The 17,885-nt window shown below is 34.5% G+C and overlaps 2 protein-coding genes across 4 annotated transcripts in view; one reads left to right on the top strand and one right to left on the bottom strand.

The window, feature by feature from the left end:
• Positions 1–648: 648 nt before the first annotated feature.
• On the bottom strand, positions 649–13,492 carry LOC126366172 (uncharacterized). Of its 3 annotated transcripts, none has more exons than XM_050009132.1 (7): positions 13,398–13,492; positions 7,037–7,157; positions 5,187–5,313; positions 4,239–4,382; positions 2,656–4,164; positions 2,067–2,258; positions 649–940 (listed from the first exon to the last, which is right to left on the bottom strand). In XM_050009132.1, exons 2-7 carry the CDS (start codon positions 7,142–7,144, stop codon positions 795–797), a joined length of 2,226 nt encoding a protein of 741 aa, XP_049865089.1. In that variant the 5' UTR covers positions 7,145–7,157; positions 13,398–13,492; the 3' UTR covers positions 649–794. The 3 variants fall into 3 exon arrangements, with proteins under 3 accessions (XP_049865089.1, XP_049865090.1, XP_049865091.1); XM_050009133.1 differs by lacking the exon at positions 13,398–13,492 and adding an exon at positions 8,646–8,715; XM_050009134.1 differs by lacking the exons at positions 649–940; positions 13,398–13,492 and having other exon boundaries at positions 2,117–2,258; positions 2,660–4,164; positions 7,037–7,407.
• Positions 13,493–15,084: 1,592 nt separating this feature from the next.
• The window catches only part of LOC126366173 (monocarboxylate transporter 9), a 28,326-nt gene continuing 25,525 nt past the window's right edge, over positions 15,085–17,885 (top strand). Inside the window, exon 1 of the mRNA XM_050009135.1 lies at positions 15,085–15,416. The gene's annotated coding sequence lies outside the window, so the exon portion shown is untranslated. The remainder of the gene's footprint in view (positions 15,417–17,885) is intronic.

The raw sequence follows: 17,885 nt of genomic DNA, 5'->3' as shown, positions 1-17,885 counted from the left end.
TTATCTATATTTATACACTCTACTTTTCTATTAATCACTCGTTTAATTGCTAAACGAGTGATTATTAGAAAATTTTAAATTAAATCATATTTTTACGCATGAGCACTACTTTGCTATACACTTCACAATAGGAACTAAAGGAGAAAATATTACCTTGTAACAATAATCTGATTTAAAAATTACTTATCAATATAGAAATTATCATCTGGATAAATCTGGTATTCGAATTCTATTTACATTTAAATTATGGCCTATTAACTATTTATACTCCTTTTCCTTTAAATGAAATCATATTTTTTACGCATGAGCACTACTTTGCTATACACTTCACAACAGGAGCTAAAGGAGAAATATTATCTCGTAACTTTTGAAGATAACACAAATGTAGGTAGATAACTACTAGTTGTCAAACAACACAGTCACACTTCTACACATAATATCACAGTATTAAATATAGGGATTTTATTATTAAGTTTTTTGAAACTAAGTTTAAACATGTCAAAGTACGGACGCGCACAAGCGCACACACTGGGCCTATTGACCCTAAAACTACTACTGACACGACCTCGACGACAGAAGTAATAGGATCATTGGTTAATATACCCATTCGGATGGAGGTCGTTCAACTGCAGGTGCGGAAAAAAACACTTTTATCACTTAAATATAAATATAATTATAAAATATCACATAACTTATGAAACAAAAGGCTATCTTAAAAAGTAGGTGCCTACATAATGTTTATGTAAACGGCAATACGAATTAAGTACTAAAATTAAGAGTATATTTTTAATAAATTATGCTTTAACGAGTTTTTCGTCGGATTTGGTTCGTCTCCTAGCTGTTATGTATTTCTCCAAGCCCCAAGATAGAGCGGTCAACCACGTGAAGATGTTCAGGCAGTGTAGAGTTAAAGCTGTTGATGCGTTGTCTTTGATCCAACCTAGTGTTTAAACAATTATATTAAATAACTGATACTCTAAAGTTCCAAGAGGACGGCGAGAAAAGTTGAAATACTCGTATGCCCGAGTATGAAGAAGGGCGTATTCTGATTCGCAGTAACACGACATGTCCGATAGAATGAAGTAGAACTCGATAACTTAAAAGTCAGATCCTATTATGAGATGGGAATAAGAAATGGCAAAGGGCGAGGGAAAGAAGAAGTAAATGAAAACATACATAATGCACTTATAACTATAGGCAGATGGCTTATAACAGGCAATAACCTCCAGCTTGCAAAATATTACGTAGGTAATACCTTAGTAGATTTCTCCGACATGATTAGACTGATAAACAACATAGTAACATCGATAATTGTAACAAAATAAGATCACAGACCACGCTTAATACAAATGAAATTGATAAGCAACTAAAATTTAATTAGATGATATAGAAAAATAAAAATAATGTACACTGATAGTGGCATTAGGTCAATTCAACTGAATTTTAACACGTTTGACATCGTGTCAGTATAATAAACAAATCACTCAACAGATAACACAAATGTTTTGTCTGTTTTAGTAGGCATATGTTTAGTTAGTTTATAGCATCAATTTTGATCTATTTACTCTTTTGGTAATGAGCGCAGTATTGTATAATTTGGTGAATGCTAGCTAATTATTTAATAAGATCTTTCTTTATCTACGAAGCTTGCATAGAAAGATTAAATAGAAAATGTCTAAATATTCTTCTTAATTCGAAAAATTCTCATGCCGCTATCAAAAGAAATCTGCGTACAATTAACGAGATCCGATTTTTTTTTAATTTAAAAACAAAAATCAACCTTATACTGATTATAATTCCATATAAAATTTAAAATTCTGACAGCGCGTACGATGCTTACCTACATACTTTTAACAGTTAAGTACTTTAGTTATTAACATACTTATTTCAATAAGAGACTTAAAAAAAAGCTTACCAACAACAGGTCCCAGTGGAAAATATCTTGTAATACCAGCAGTGAGCAGTTGTATGCCTTTGGCTCGGGGCAGTATGTGCAGCGACGTGTTTCAGCATGACCAGAGCCATGGATTCTTATATTAAATTAATAAAATGAAATATTTTATTACCAACAACAGGGCCGAGTGCAAGATACGCGACGCCGGCAGTGAGCAGTTGTATCCCCGTGGCCCCGGGCAGTTTCTGCAGCGGCACGTGTGTGGGGATGACCAGGGCCATAAAGACTGTCCGCAGACCCTTCCCGAATCCTATGATTACTGCCACCAGTAAAACTACGCTGTATGTTTGACAGTAGGCTAGCACTGAAAAAATGTTTTGCATTTTACAAAGTGACTAAGTATAACGGTGAACGTCATGTATTTTAAGGAAGTGAAGGAATTGGCCTGTGATAGAGAAGAATGGAAAATGCTACACTGACAAGAGCGTGGCTCTTAAATTAGTGATGATGATGACAGCATAAAGTTTAGATTTAACTAGTGATCTGTAAATTATATGTACGTTTCAATGATGCTACAACATACGTACAAACAAACTACTAAAAGCACTTTTCAAATTTAAAATATGAAACGTAGTGTTTTAAATAAAAATATGCTTATTGCAAAAATAATGCAGTTAGTTTTTAAGTAAGTACATATATGAAAAATTATAAGATTGTTAGAATTTTGATTGTTAAACATGGTAAATCATCAATATTTTTACCTACTCTTCCCATTGCCATAGATATAACGCCAAATAAGAAGAAGGAGCTGTTATCCCATCCAATTTTTCCAGCAACAAAAGGTATGCAGAATCTGACACAAATGTCGACTCCCGCCAGCAGAGACATGAAGAAAGCAACCTGCTGCTTCGTCATGCCATAGTCACCCAGTATAAAAGGTGTCAATATAGAGAAGTTTAGTTCATTAAAGTTGGCTAAAGTTATACCCAACATTAAATTAATAAAAGTAAAGTCTTGCAGCAGATCTAAATCAAAAAACATGGCCACTTTTTCGCAGAAAGTAAGTTTGTCTTCTTTCTCGTCATCGTCATCATCACCTGGTTTTTTACCCGGATTTTCCTCAAACACGTCATCATCTAAGTCAGAACTTATTAACAATTTCAATTTCTGATCTTTATCTTCATTTTCTTTTAAATACTGCTCTAACTTCAGCGAGGCTTGTTTCAATACTTCACTCTCATAATTGAAATTGTTTGATTTACGCCTTTGTTTTGTTCGATATGACTGATTGCTGTGGTTATCTTTCTGATATTTCTTGTCTTCAATATCATCGAGATTTTTATAAGAAACATTACTATGATTATCTTTGTTGTACTTTTCTCCATATTGTGGATCAAGTTTAAATTTTTTGATACTTTTGCTGTCAGCTACTTGTTTTTCGGCCTCATCGAGTATAGACTTTACTTTTTCAGGATCAATATTTTCGACCACAGCTTTTTCTTCAGCTTTTAAATCTTGCGGTGCTTTTAGCGTTGGACAGTCTTCAATTTCAGATTCAGGAATCTGTATTTCGGTAATAGACTTCTTACGTTTTGGTTTAAATGTTTCGCGATCTTGGGTTAGAACGCCGAGGTTGGCGTATGAGTTTTTCTTAGATTCGTTTAAGTACAACGTGGATGATTTACGAGAACGATTTTCTAAAAGGTTTGTCATGGAAGGTTTCTTAGAAGGAAGTCGTGATCCGCGATTGGATCCCTCCCGTGATGACAGCCTACTTCTTGATTGTCTAGACTGACTAAAATACCCGTCGTTGGCTCGCAACATCATGGGTATACCTGGATCTGTTATTTCATATCCTGGTGTGATTGGATCATCTTCATTGTAAAGGTACTGACTTGAAAATGCACTTAGATTCTTTAGTTTTGATACTTGACTAAAATATCCACTTTCTTTCTTTTTGTCATTTGTAAGATCTTCTTTTATTTCTGGTTTGAGGAGTTTTTCTTCATCATGTGTATCATCTTTTGAATGCCATTCCACAGGTTGAAGCAGTAGGGCACATGCAATAGCATGGAGGGCAAATCCACTTAGAATTAAAATGGTTCCAGTTTCGCCAAAGTACGCGAAAAGAACAGTAATAATCTGAGGCCATATTATTGGCCCAAGACCTGTCGTAGTCCAGGATAGGCCGGTTGCTAACCTTCTTCGTTTCTTCCAATACGTATTTAAGGCTAGAGCATTTGCGGAGCTACTGATTCCATAACCCGCACCTGAAATAGGTATAAACTATGAATAATCAAACTAAAACTCAAATTAATTATTTTTGTAAGTAATTTTAACTTACCATAAAGAATAGAAAATGATATCAGGTAAGTAGCGAAATTGTAAGAGAATGTTGTGCAAAGTAGAGCGACGAACACCACAATAGCCCCAGTGAGAGACACTTGACGGTAGCTGAACGTCTTGAATACTGGACCATTTGCCAATCCTGAAAATAACATAAAAACATATCAATAGGTACTTACTTAGTAAGAAAATATTTTACTTTCTTTAAATTTTATTTTATAAGGCCTTTGTGATTGTGACCCATCACGTTTGTTGAGATCAATAAACTAATGACCTCGGTCAAAAAGATAAACTTGATGAAGGTCAATTTGAAATTGTTTTTTATTGGAAATTTGACTCTCGACAAGTTTTATCTTCGATGCTAAGGTACAGTGAATAAATTAATTTAATTTTGAACAGATCTTAATTTTGCAACCCACAGGAGAACACAGGCGACATGAATATCAATTTGCAACTCTGGGCCAATTCTTCTTCTGTCATGTGGGTTGTTAGGTCGATAACCAAACGTAACAACCTTGATATCAGGGTTGTTGTTGAGCCACCAAAGGGTCTTATGCAAATCTACCGCTAGCGGGATCTACTGCTTAACGGCTTACTATTGACAGCCTACAACACCAACAACAACAGCTTTTCCATCCAAATTAGGAAATCTTAAATATGTATTTGCTTTTGATAATGTCCCCACCGGGAGTTGAACCTAGACCTCCAGATCGTGAACAGAACGTTTAACGATTGTCACGACCCACGTGTCTTCTGACAACTGGACCTTCTATCCAGAAGACCTAAAGTTGGGACAGAGTGGTAATTAAGTCTTCTTCTGTCGTGTGCGTTGTGAGATCGATGACCGACCACACCACTCCCTAGTGTTAGTTATTATATGCCCTGTGAAAGCTAACAAGGTGCCGTTATGGTATGGGAGAGTTACCATGCCAGGCGCGTCACGCACCGACGCAAGACGTCAGAGCAGAGTTCATGTTGATGATGGTGGTTGTCTCCGAGCTGGTGATGCCGAGCCGAGTGAACTTGTCCCGAAACAACAGCCCGAATTGCTGCAGTGTTGGGAGTGCAGCGAGCTGGAAGAATTATACCCAAACGGATTATAATTAAAACACATAATACCGGGTTCTTACCGCGTTAATCAGGGATATGAGACTACCGATATTTCAGCAGTGTTGCAAGTGTAATGATCACAGAACGACTGATGAAATTGGAGTAACGCGGTAAGAACCCGGTATTATGTGTTTTAATTATAAAAATCACCGCGTAAACCTCAAACAGTGTATAAACGGATTATGGTTGACCATTTAGAGTGGGATAAGGGCAGGAGGATGATGACGTAGATCAGAGGCCTTATTTTTGAACCTTACGTAGCACATCAGAACTTGTCATTTGCAAGGTGAGACATTAATAGACATAAGTAAAACTATCATCACAAACTTTTGCGTTCAGAGTAAGTTTTTACAGTTTCGAAGTACAGCTGTAGAATTAATAGCTTCTAAATTTATGCGCTTGCCTTGGTTGTTTCTTCGCTTCTTACACTACAGGACAGAGCCTTAAAGGCAAATAAATTACACACAAGGAAGACAAAGGTTCAGCTTATTGCTAGTAGTTAGTTGCTATTACATCACCATTGTGTACATATGTGGGGTACCGATTAGTCATAGCATTTCATGCGTGCCATATCTGTAATATCCTGTCGATACACAGTAGCACAGAGTGAGAATTCAACTGTGAATGTTTTTGCTGTTACCGAAATTGGCTGTCATCAGATACAATTGAGTATTTGTGATGAATATAGCGTCGACCAGATCAAGAGCCTAACGATCTACCCACTAGACCACGGAGGCTGTCGTGTGGCTGTGGGATTTTGCAGCCTTCAATCACCTGATTATCCGAAAAAGTAAGATGATTCCGCGCTTCTGAGGGCGCGTTAAACCGTAGCTATTAGCCGTAAAAACGCCTCCACCAACCCGCAGTGTAGCAGCGTGGTGGAGCATACTCCGGAGCGGGTATTACATCATACCCGCTCCGGTTGATCGAGGAGTGGCCAGTGCCCAGCAGTGGGACGTATAAAGGGTGTTAGTGACATCGTAACGAATACTAAGTGGGAGATATCAACTCGGAATCGTAGTCTGAATCACCCCTCAGTCTTCGGTACGGTATCACTAACAACCTGTAATGGCTGTATAATGTTATGTATGTTGTAGCGTCGACAGGATTTTAATAATAATGATCCGGGAGCGAAATAGCGTAAAATGACGTCTGGGTTACTCTGTAGGTATCTTCTTATTGGGTAATGTATAAAAGTCAAAGATATCATTCGGTAAGAAATATTTCGTTAGCACTTAGGTAGGTATATTAATATTTTTTAAACAATGTTTCGTCATCTTCGATCAACTATTTTATATAAACTTGTTAGACTGGTCTGACTGAATTTCATAAGATAAATATTATTATCGTGAAAAATCACTACAAATGTCTATGTATATTCTATTCGCTTATCTATGTTAGGTCTGTAATAAGCCCTTGAGACAAGTATCGATCAACATTTGTCTGACCGTAGATACAAGAATATATATTTAGTGATAACCTGGATAAACAATAGGTATTAGGTATAAGGCATTGATAAGATTTCCGAAACATGCCGAAGCGATTGGTGCAAGGCGATGATAATGGAAAGGATATCAATAAAAACTTTATATTTTATAATTATGAAAAAGAAAGTTCCTATATAGATAATAAATATTGTTTCTTATTTATTTAAAAATAATAATAATTTAAATTAGGAATACTTACATTAGAAAATCCAGCGGCGATGACGATCATCCATCCCCAACCGCCGTCTGGAGGGATGAAATCTCCTTCCTTGCGTATCATCGTTTTTATTTCTTTTTTCTTGGCCATTTTCTGGAACTGTCTAGAAATAATTTTCAAATTTAAAAAAGGAAACTAGACTTTTCAATACACTCTTAACTTAGTCTTCGTGTTGTATGTACGATCTGTGTATGTACGTATCGTTTCACAATTCACGTATGGCCAGTGACGTGCAAATACAGAACGTTTTATAGCATTAAAAATTCATGCCGATAAGTTACATAGCAGTCAGTCTCTTCAGAAATGTGTCACATACTCGTGTTATCCGAGGTTTCATGACTTAGAACTGTGGTTCTTTGTTTACTGTTTGTTTATATAACCCGATAATATTATTTTGATACTATGACGATCTGGATAATTCCGGTTTGATTAGAATACTCATTACTCATTGTGTAATTAAGGATGAATAATCATGTATAATATATGGAAATGTTAGGTAAGTTTTTCTTAGAAAAATAACGTTTCCGGAAAACAGGAGTTTATAGTCGCGTATATTTTCATGATAGAGTTGGTTCAAGATCACTAAATCTTTTAAGGGGCAATGTATAGGTTTTTACAATAAGATTCCCATTGACAATTAGAATTTGCTTTTCAACTGTTTTAAGATAGTAGTTAAACAGAAACTTTGACAAAAAAAAATATTATAATGTTAGTGATTATTTAGAAGATATGAATGCATGGGATTAACTGTCTGAGAACTGATATTAGGCAGCTAAATTACTCAATTGTATAACAATATTTTATGTTTATTTTTTTTTAAAGAACGTCTAGGGCCCTGTGCCGAGGTTTTTCTTGCAGCTTCTTTTCCCCGGCTATACAGGTTGTGAGAAGCTGCAGTAGTTTTAGTCGGATGAGACGTTCGTTATGTAAAAATTGACGATTCAAAGTGTAACTTTGTTACCTACTGAATAAACATATTTTTGATTTTTTTTTATGGTACCTACTACCTACGACTAATACCTACGCTTGGCAACGAGCTGATTACTAATGCATGTATATTGTATAATTATTAGGTACTTAGTACCTAAGTAGTTGGACACCATGATGTCTTCTAACAGGAAAAACGGTCTTGTTTCTAAGCGTTGGAAAATGATTGAGGAAACGGCGAGAAATCTCGAGTTAGATAGGTACACATACGTAATTAAGTATCTTATAACAATTTTTGGGTATAAAAAATATATGTGATTCCTCGCTAGCTTCTTTCCATGTAATAGGGGTCAAAACTTTTCTTTCCTTTCATAACAAAACATTAATTTCAAGCAACTTATTTCATTTATTTATTTTGGTTTAGGTACTAACAGTCACTTACACTAGAACTTTATAATATATTACATTTCAGATCTTAAAACCTAAATGTAGACTAATTATAAGTAAACAGCATGCAATTGTGTAGAAAAAGTATATAAAAATATAGGTATCTATAATTAAGTCTTAAGTATTATTATGACATATATATTTTTATAAAATGTAATAAAATGAATAGCAAAAACAATGTGACATGCTGTTGTATAAAATGTTGTTGTTTGTTTACCTTTAAAAAAAAGTGGTAGCGAAAAACAAACACGACCGACTGTAAGCGTGAACCTTGAGCAGAAAGCGGGCGGCGGCGGAGCCTATAGAGTCGTTATCAGCTTATCATATCCAACGTTTATTGAGGAACGCCCTTTTATTAGTGGCTTTATTGCTATCAGCTGGCGGAGACGTGCCTCAAGTATTTAGCCTCTATATGACTACTACTATAGATTATACATACATAAGTATAGCCTCTATTACAAGTAATACTGTACTATTGTAGACACACAGTAAAAATATATCTTCTAAAAGTAGGTAGGGACGAAGTTCAATTGACGCTCTATTAAAGTTCTTTGCAGCAGGTTGCCTGGAAGAGATTGCTTAGCAATAAGGCCACCTATTGTACTCTTTCTTTTTTGTTTTGTATTTTGTATTTCCTGGGGGTTAAAATGGCCACATCGAAGCAATTCATCTACGAAAGCAAAATTGCTATTTGACATTTGTTTGCATTGCGCACTTACTTTTATATGCGCAAATGTCAAATAGCAACATTGCTTTCTTAGATGAATTACTTTGATGTGGCCATTTTAACCCCTCTGGTTGTGCAATAAAGTATTTATGTTATGCTGATGAATGTTGTGAACATCAGGAAAGTATACGCAGAAGGATTGTACCTAAACACTTATGACTATAGCGCCAGCTCAACCAATGTTGGTTATTATTAATACCTAGCGAGGAGTGGATGTATAAACTGTATCTACATACACTTCTGCCCACAGGCGTAATGTTATGTTATGTTAACACCTTACATAATATCAGCTAAAGTTCTGTTCTATCAGAATATCCTAATCATTTAGGTACGATATTATTATGTTGTTGAAGACCCGGGGTTTCTTTCACGGCAATAATTGGCTTAAAATAATATTACGTATTGTTTTTATAACAGTATTGATAATTTGACTGCTCGGTAATTCAGCCAATAAAGGTACTGTCGGCAAAAAGATGCAGAACTCGTTACTGGCTAGACAAACGAACAATATGTTAGGTAGTTTAATCAATCAATCAATAATTCTTATTGCATAAAAACATAAACTCAGGACACGTACAGACGAATAAAATAAGCACAATAGGCGGCCTTATTGCTAAACAGCAATTTCTGCCAGGCGACCTTAGGGTGAACAAAGGTTATAAATTGGAGCGCGGGATGGTGCAATAAGTACAAAAAAAAAAGACGTACTTATTATAATCCTACCAACATAAAATAATATCATATAAGATTCGCAAAAGGACCAAGAATTATAAATTTTAAATTTTTTTTGTGACTTATTGTATGGTTTGCCTCAAATGACATTAACTACTTGACCGGACAAATGGGGATCGCTGAGTGATAAGTATACCTACTTCATCATCTCCCTAGCATTATCCCGTTTTTCACAGGGTCCGATTACCTAACCTCAATATTTGACTGGTCCAGTTTTTTACAGAAGCGACTGTCTGTCTGACCTTCCAACCCGCGAAGGGAAAACCAGCCCAATACACGTTAGGTCACATACCTCCGAAAATGCCCTCGGGAATGTGGATTTCCTCACGATGTTCCTTCACCGCAGAGCACGTGATAATCATTTGTGATCCAAACATGAATTCGAAAACATATTCGACAATTATTGGTTTAGGCTTGTGCTGGATTCAAACTTGCGACCTCGAAGTGAGAGGCAAGGGTTCTATCGTAGTATTAATACCTACTTACATAGTTTTTCATGGTGTGTGTATTGTGGTCGTATGCAATTATTTTACGTGATGTGACGATATGGGATAATGGGACAATGTGGTCACGCGCAGTAAGCGTGTCTCCGTGCTATGGACTAAGTATGAAGGAAATAGCAATCATAAAAGTCTCGGCTATATTCATTTACTTATATAGATATATCTGTTTCCATGTGATATTTACATCATCGTCGACAATAAATTGTTTTTACCGATAATAAAAGATTAGGTGCTGTATTTTTCTATGGCGTATGAATTAGAGGAAAAATTTCTAATTATTTAATCGTTAAACGTGTTTCATGTAAGTACTACTACTACTAATTACCTTTTTTTGACGACTAATTAATATGAGCATGGCTGATCACCATAAGGTTCATGATATCCGCATCTTCGGACTTAGAAGTTGTCTTCGATTACCTACTCGTGGCTCTGCCCACTCCATTCGGGACGACAGACGTGAGTTTATGTAGGGTATGTATATAAGATAATAATGACATTTATTTCTGTTCATTATAATTAAGCACCTTCCTACTTATAAGTAACAGTTAAGAAGTTTTTAGTTTTCATCAGAATCGAGTCATACAAACATAATATAACATAAACAGCCTATATACGTCCCAATCAACCGGAGGGGGAATCGAGTCTCTAAGTTTTATTTTAAAAGAAGTATTTCTACCTGGCTCGATCGTAAGAAGGCAAAATATAAGTACGTACAGAATGATATAGATATAATGGGTAGGTGTAGGTATGTTTATTTTCAATGCAAAACATAGTTTTTGTATTGTAGTGTATTGTATTGTACAGATATAGATGGTTATCTAGATAGTTCGTATACGTACTACCTGTTTGGCTGCCAAAACACTATCTATCAATACATACACACACATACATACATAGTAGGTATAAAAATAAGGATACCCCCTTATGAGGGACTTTCCAGGTTATGTTATTCGAAAACAATATAGATGGCGCTGTAAAGATTTTACCTTCCTTTGACTTTCTAATTTCATGGATAGCAGACATATACATCATTTATCTTTGTTTTTGGGTATAAATGATGACCCCTTTTTATTATACCCAGGCACAAACACATATTCCACATAATTATTATTCCCAAAAGAGAATAATAAGAGAAGCAATATAGGTAGCAACATAATTATATAAGTACATAATGTGATCCACATATCAATCAACGATTATTTTTATATATGCTTCTGCCATTACATTGTACTTTTGAATAATGTAGACCCGAGTAATGAGAAAATAGGTAGTTAATTATCACATTAAACCCCGACAGTGCTATCTATTTTGTTTTGGGAACGTAGTCTGGATAGTCCCTTGTTGACTTACCTCGAACTTATTTCGAGAACAATTGACATACATACATACATACATACATAAACTCACGCCCGTAATCCCTAATGGGGTGGGCAGAGCCACAAGTAATCAAAGACAACTTGCAGCCACTGTTGATACGAAGTCCAAAGATGGATATGATGAACCTTATGGTGATAAGGGATCAGCCTATCGCCCATAACATTAGTCCATCATGTTAGAGGACACAATCCCTCTGTCGGTTTTTACGACATGCCCGGGAAGAGAAGCAGCTGAACGTGTTCTATGTTTTTTATATGCTCCCAGAACAGCATAGAAGCAACAATTGACAACATTTCATTTTTACTAAGGTGCCTTAAATCGAAAACCATTTCGAGATATTTCTATGATTTACACAAAACACATTTTTTCAGATTTTTTAATTCAGTAATAATAGAAATATATTGAAAAATCCACGAGGTCAGAAGAGGAAGGCATAATAAGTTCAGACCTTTACATAAAAATTATAAAAAAAGTAAATGTCATACATAATTTTTTTTTTGTTTTTGTTTTCCCCGAAGGGTAAGGCAAAGGGAACTATGCCCATACAGCCATGTCTTACGTATTTTTTTTCTTGATGATTGATGAAATGATGAAAGATGATGATGATGAAACCTAAGCCCCCACCCTCGGAGTAGACTCCTACTCCGAACCCCAAACGAATTAACTCAAAAGTCCGCATAAACTTTCGAGTTATGAAGCGGCTTCCTGGCACGAAGCGAAAATAGGCAGATACACTTTGTTTATTGAATACTTCTATATAATAACACTCGCGAATGTCTTCCGACTAACTTAATGCGATCATTAACCACAAAACATCACTTCGTATTAATTATTTAGATTATTCAATGAAGAAAGCAACTGTCCCGTTCCCGTTTCCCGCCAAAAAGCCATGTCATACATAACATGACACTTTGTTTGCGACTTGTTTTAAATACGCATGCAAAGGTACATTACATTATACTGCCTTCATTCTATCAATGACAGAATCCAATTTTCAAAAAATATTTTTTGTAACTTCTAGTGGAAAAATCTTGAAAAGAAAAAAATACGTGTCTTCTATTTAAACAAGTACTTTCGAAATAGCACAAAAAAACCACGGCTTAAAAATTTGAAATGTTGTCAATTAGGTATGTGTATTTGCATGCGATTTTTACCGTTAAATAATACACAGATATTATCTGCAGTTCTAAAAATTATAGGTATAGTAAAAAGCATAGTACCTATTAGATAAGTAGGTACAAATTATTTGGCATTAAACTACTTATTTTAACAATATAGATAAGTATGGTCCTTCCATAAACTTGGCGAGAGATAAACTTTTATAGGCAGGCATTCAGATAAAAATTCCCGAGTAAAATTAGTCGACCATTCTCTTGTTCCGGGAAAAAAACATTCGAAGAGATCGGAAACCATACCTATTGTGTTTATGTATAACTAATGTCTTAAATCTATTTGAGTATTGGTTAATTCGACTTCATGTCATGCTCAATTCATGTATATTTTTTAACTTCATGCTATCATCATTTTTTTCGCAGAATTAAGTCTCACGTCTCGTCAGTTATGGTAGTAAAAGCATTAGCATATATCAATATATCCCGAAGAATAATTTCAAAATATATTACTAACTTACCACATTAAGGCACCAATACGAAAACACATACACGACTGTCAACGTCTAAATACCAAGGCCTAACTAACAGCAAAGTCAATTCTTGGCCCATAAATTTTATTTATTATGATTCTTTTGAAATGGAAAATTTCCAGAACTTCATTATTAATTTTGATAATAAGAGGAATACCCACTGGCCGCTATTATTAATTAGAGCAATACAACTTTTAATTCTTTTTAAAGCTTTTTAAATAAAAAGTGCGCCAACAAGATTTAAAGATGGCGCGTTTGTAATGTTTTATTTGGCATGATACTTACGCAAAGCGACGTCTGCAAGTAGCACGTTTTGTTACGAATAACGTCGTTTTTTACTAATCATCTTTTTGAAAAAAAAATCAAACTAAACGCATCAACCAGATGATTCTGCAAATACCGTTGCTTGGAATACGAGTTAAATATTATTGTAATAAACATTGCGTAGTAGAATGGTTGCTTACGTTGTTATTTCTATAGAAACCAAGCAATGTACGTGCACGTAGTTTAAATATTTTTTTATGAAAATTGTTAGCAGAGTGACTAGTTACACTAGTGATTTCTTTTACGACAATTTATACAAATCGATTCTTGAATTTAGTGCATGGATACTTTCAAATCATCGATATCGATATCGATAAATAGGCTTACCTACCTTTCATATTCTGTGGTTAAAGTGAAAGATATGGATTCAAAACGTGTAGTGACAAAGATTATTCTTGCTTGAGGAATAATTTGAAAATATAATATTAAAATTATTGTAACAGTCAGAACTTATTTAATTTTATTATATGTCGCAAATCTCAACTTTCATAAGTTATAACTGAATATTTGCAAAAAAAAAAAACTAAAAATTCTAGAATATTTTTTTGCGTTTTCAGTAATGACATTGGTCACTAATATTGGAAAATCCTTAAATAAAAGAACAACTTGCTCATAATTTTAACAATGATAGCTATTAAAATTGTTTGTTTGTGCACAACTGAAGCTAAACTAGGAGGGATCTAAGTATTAAATTACACATTAAGTTTTGTATTTTTCAATTAATTGTTGAAATTAGCTTTGAGTATCTATTTTACCATACATTCTTTCTTTATTACCTAAACTAAATAAGTATTTTATCTGTCTATTTATTGTGTTCTAAAAAAACTAATCGATTTTCTTGAAGTCAGTTATCGATTAAAAACCAAATCTGTACAACACTATACTGTTCTCGCGTGCGGCGTGCGCGTTCGCGAATGAACGATATGTCAGGCTTTTCGGCGGGAAACGGGAACGGGACAGTTGCTTTCTTCATTGAGTAATCTAAATAATTAATACGAAGTGGTGTTTTGTGGTTAATGATCGCATTAAGTTAGTCGGAAGACATTTGCGAGTGTTATTATATTGGAGTATTCAATAAACAAAGTGTATCTGCCTATTTTCGCTTCGTGCCGGGAAGCCGCTTCATAACTCAAAAGTTTATGCGGACTTTTGAGTTAATTCGTTTGGGGTTCGGAGTAGGAGTCTACTCCGAGGGTGGGGGCTTAGGTTTCATCATCATCACCTTTCATCATTTCATTAATCATCAAGAAAACAAAATACGTCAGACATGGCTGTATGGGCATAGTTCCCTTTGCCTTACCCTTCGGGGAAAAACAAAACAAAAAAAAAAAAAAATGAACGATATGTCAAAATAGTCGAGTGGTTAAAAACTGTCAAACAAAAGCACTTGCTTTGCTTGGAAGAAGAAAAGCTGCTAGAGCTCATTATATTAATTTAAGCTTAGCATTACGAAATTGCTTAGTGTATTTATTTCTTGTGATCAATTCTGTTTTATTCCGCACGATAAACTAAATTAAAGAGGCCAACTGTTTTAGTTACTGTTTGATTTTTTGAGTTTTCGTAATCCGAGTGTAAATTACAATTCTTTCTTTGTTTTTACTTGAACTTTGAAGAAAGTGACTGACCGATTATTATGCTATAGCGACGGTTTTACGGACATTAATGGAAAATATTATAAAAACGGTAAGTGGAATATTTCACGTTCTGTCTTTTCGATTATCAAATTATTGTAGAAGGTAAACGATTGCAAATTTCGAAATGTGCATAATACTTAAACGTTATTTGTTGCTTTTTATGGTTTTTAACCCGTTATATTTTAAATTATTTCTACTTGAATAATTTCAATTAATGATTTCTAAATTAGAGGAAGTAGCAACAAATTTCTGAAAGTATGCATATTTTTCTCATAAAGAGAAAGTTAGTTAAGTCCACAGACACATGAAGAAGACAATTTAAGATAAAAGTTAATTTTGTACTTCCGTTTTTAATAAAATTGTTGACAATATTGTACAAAGCATTTCTTTGATTGAAAATAAATTCTTGACTAAACTGTTCAAAAAAGTGTTCACTGTTACGGTGTAGAGGGTCATAGTCCACACTGCATCATAGATATGAATTGATCAGTTAATAATATGACCATGTCATCGCTTTAGACTGAAACCTTGTAAGCTCCTCTTCTTCAACAAAACCTCGAAACAGGCACAATACTTTAATTCAAGGTAAGAACTGAGAGTTAAAATGTTTGCCTGGTTTGAAATTAGCATGTTTGTTGCAAAGTTTTGTTAATGAAAATCACATGAGAATGTGTTTTTACCGACTTCAAAAAAGGAGGAGGTTCTCAATTCGACCGTATTTTTTTTTTTTTTTTTTTTTTTTTTTCTAAATAGTGTTTACCAGGTATTAACTATAAGGCACAATGTAACATATATTATTACAAGTTATAAAATGCTTGATTTGTATTTTATGTGGTTCACTTTATTTTTTATGTAGCACTGTACGACACCACTTGAGTCTACGTACCCATTCACAACAATCATAAACAATGTTTGTAGTCTTATTCATGCATTTACATTTGGCAATATAATATCTATTGTCTTGTGACAAAGTTCCTTTGTTCTTTTTATTCATTTGGAGTATTGTTAAAAATTCGTAGTTTGAGCATGATGCATAAAAATAAATTGTTGTGTTGAACAAATCGTGTTTGTAAAAAGGAAACGTCCCGTTAACTAATTAAAACCAATTGTTTGCATTTTTTTAATCATTGTTTCCTCAGTACCTATACAATGAGCATAGGTTCATATAATTTTATCTTTTCTTGAGTATTTTCAAGTATTTATTATACATATAATTTTTTAACTTACTTCCATCTTTATTAAGTCACAATACCACTGTGTTTAAAGTGTTATGATGTTACTTGTATGTAGGTACCTAATTACTTTTGCAACTATTATAATCATCATAGATCGTCTTAATGAGTTTTCTAGTGTTGATAGCCTTTCCCAATCTAGAAATACAAAAATGTGACATCAATTATATTCACAAGATACAAATCTTCAAATATCCATATTAATTTTCACAAAGATTATAATATATTCACTAAATATCAAGAATGATGTTGCCTGGTGTTAAAATAGTATCGATTTTTGTATCTATTTCTGTTACGAATTAATTACTTTGTGATCCCTAGTTTGGTTAGGATATTATAGGCTGATCACCTGATTGTCCGAAAGTAAGATGATCCATGCGTCGGATGGCACATTAAGCTGTTGGGCCTGGTTACTTACTGATGTAAGGGGCCTCAATAACAACCCTGCCAGGGTTCATGAGATTGGTAATCCAGCCTACAATCCACACGATAGAAGAAGAAGTAATTGTTTTGTGCTTATTTTTAGATGTTAATAATCTGTTTTTTTTGCTTGGGTCGTGTCCTGTAGCATGCAAATATTGTGTGATTGTCTATCAGCGCGCTGTGTAGAGTAGAGCCTATTGTTTTTGACGTCATACTGCAACTGTAGGATATCATGTCCTCAGTGACTAAGTACAGGGAACAAACATTATAAAGTACTTTACTAACTACATATCTACAAGTGATTCACTGAAGCACTTCTCATGTACTGTCCTATCGGATAGTTATTCTCCGTCAATTTATTTAAATTGCTCAAATGCGGCAGCTCAATTATCAACAAATTAAAATGCAAAACGGAATTTCGTGCGCTTTGTGTTGTTTTTTTACGTTAGTTACTTTCTTTACTAGATTGCATTTGAAGTTCAGCTACGTCGCGTGTTCATCTTTGTCGCTTAATGGATGGACGAGTCGTCTACACGCGATCTATTCTAGGGTTTTTTTTAATTTGAAACTAACATAAATTCACGCCTGTAATCCCTAAAGTGGCAGAGCCACAAGTATTTAAAAAAAAATCTTGATGCAGAGTCCTGAAATGGATAAAGCCTCAAAGGTTTATTATTTATGGTGACGTACCAAAGCAACGTGAACTTTTAGAATAATTTTATCGTGTCAAATCTAGCTTGCTAGGAGATTCCGTGACATCTTTCTAGAGAAAGTTGTCTAGAAACTTAAGTCCTAGATTGATTACGGATGCGTGCATACGTGCCAATACACTCGTGCGCAGACTCCTCGTGTCCATCATGATT

The sequence above is a fragment of the Pectinophora gossypiella genome, chromosome 4, assembly GCF_024362695.1.
Source record: "Pectinophora gossypiella chromosome 4, ilPecGoss1.1, whole genome shotgun sequence".
Classification (NCBI taxonomy): Eukaryota; Metazoa; Arthropoda; class Insecta; order Lepidoptera; family Gelechiidae; genus Pectinophora; species Pectinophora gossypiella.
The sequence above is the reverse complement of the archived record's forward strand: the minus strand, read 5'-3'. Positions and strand labels throughout refer to the sequence as shown.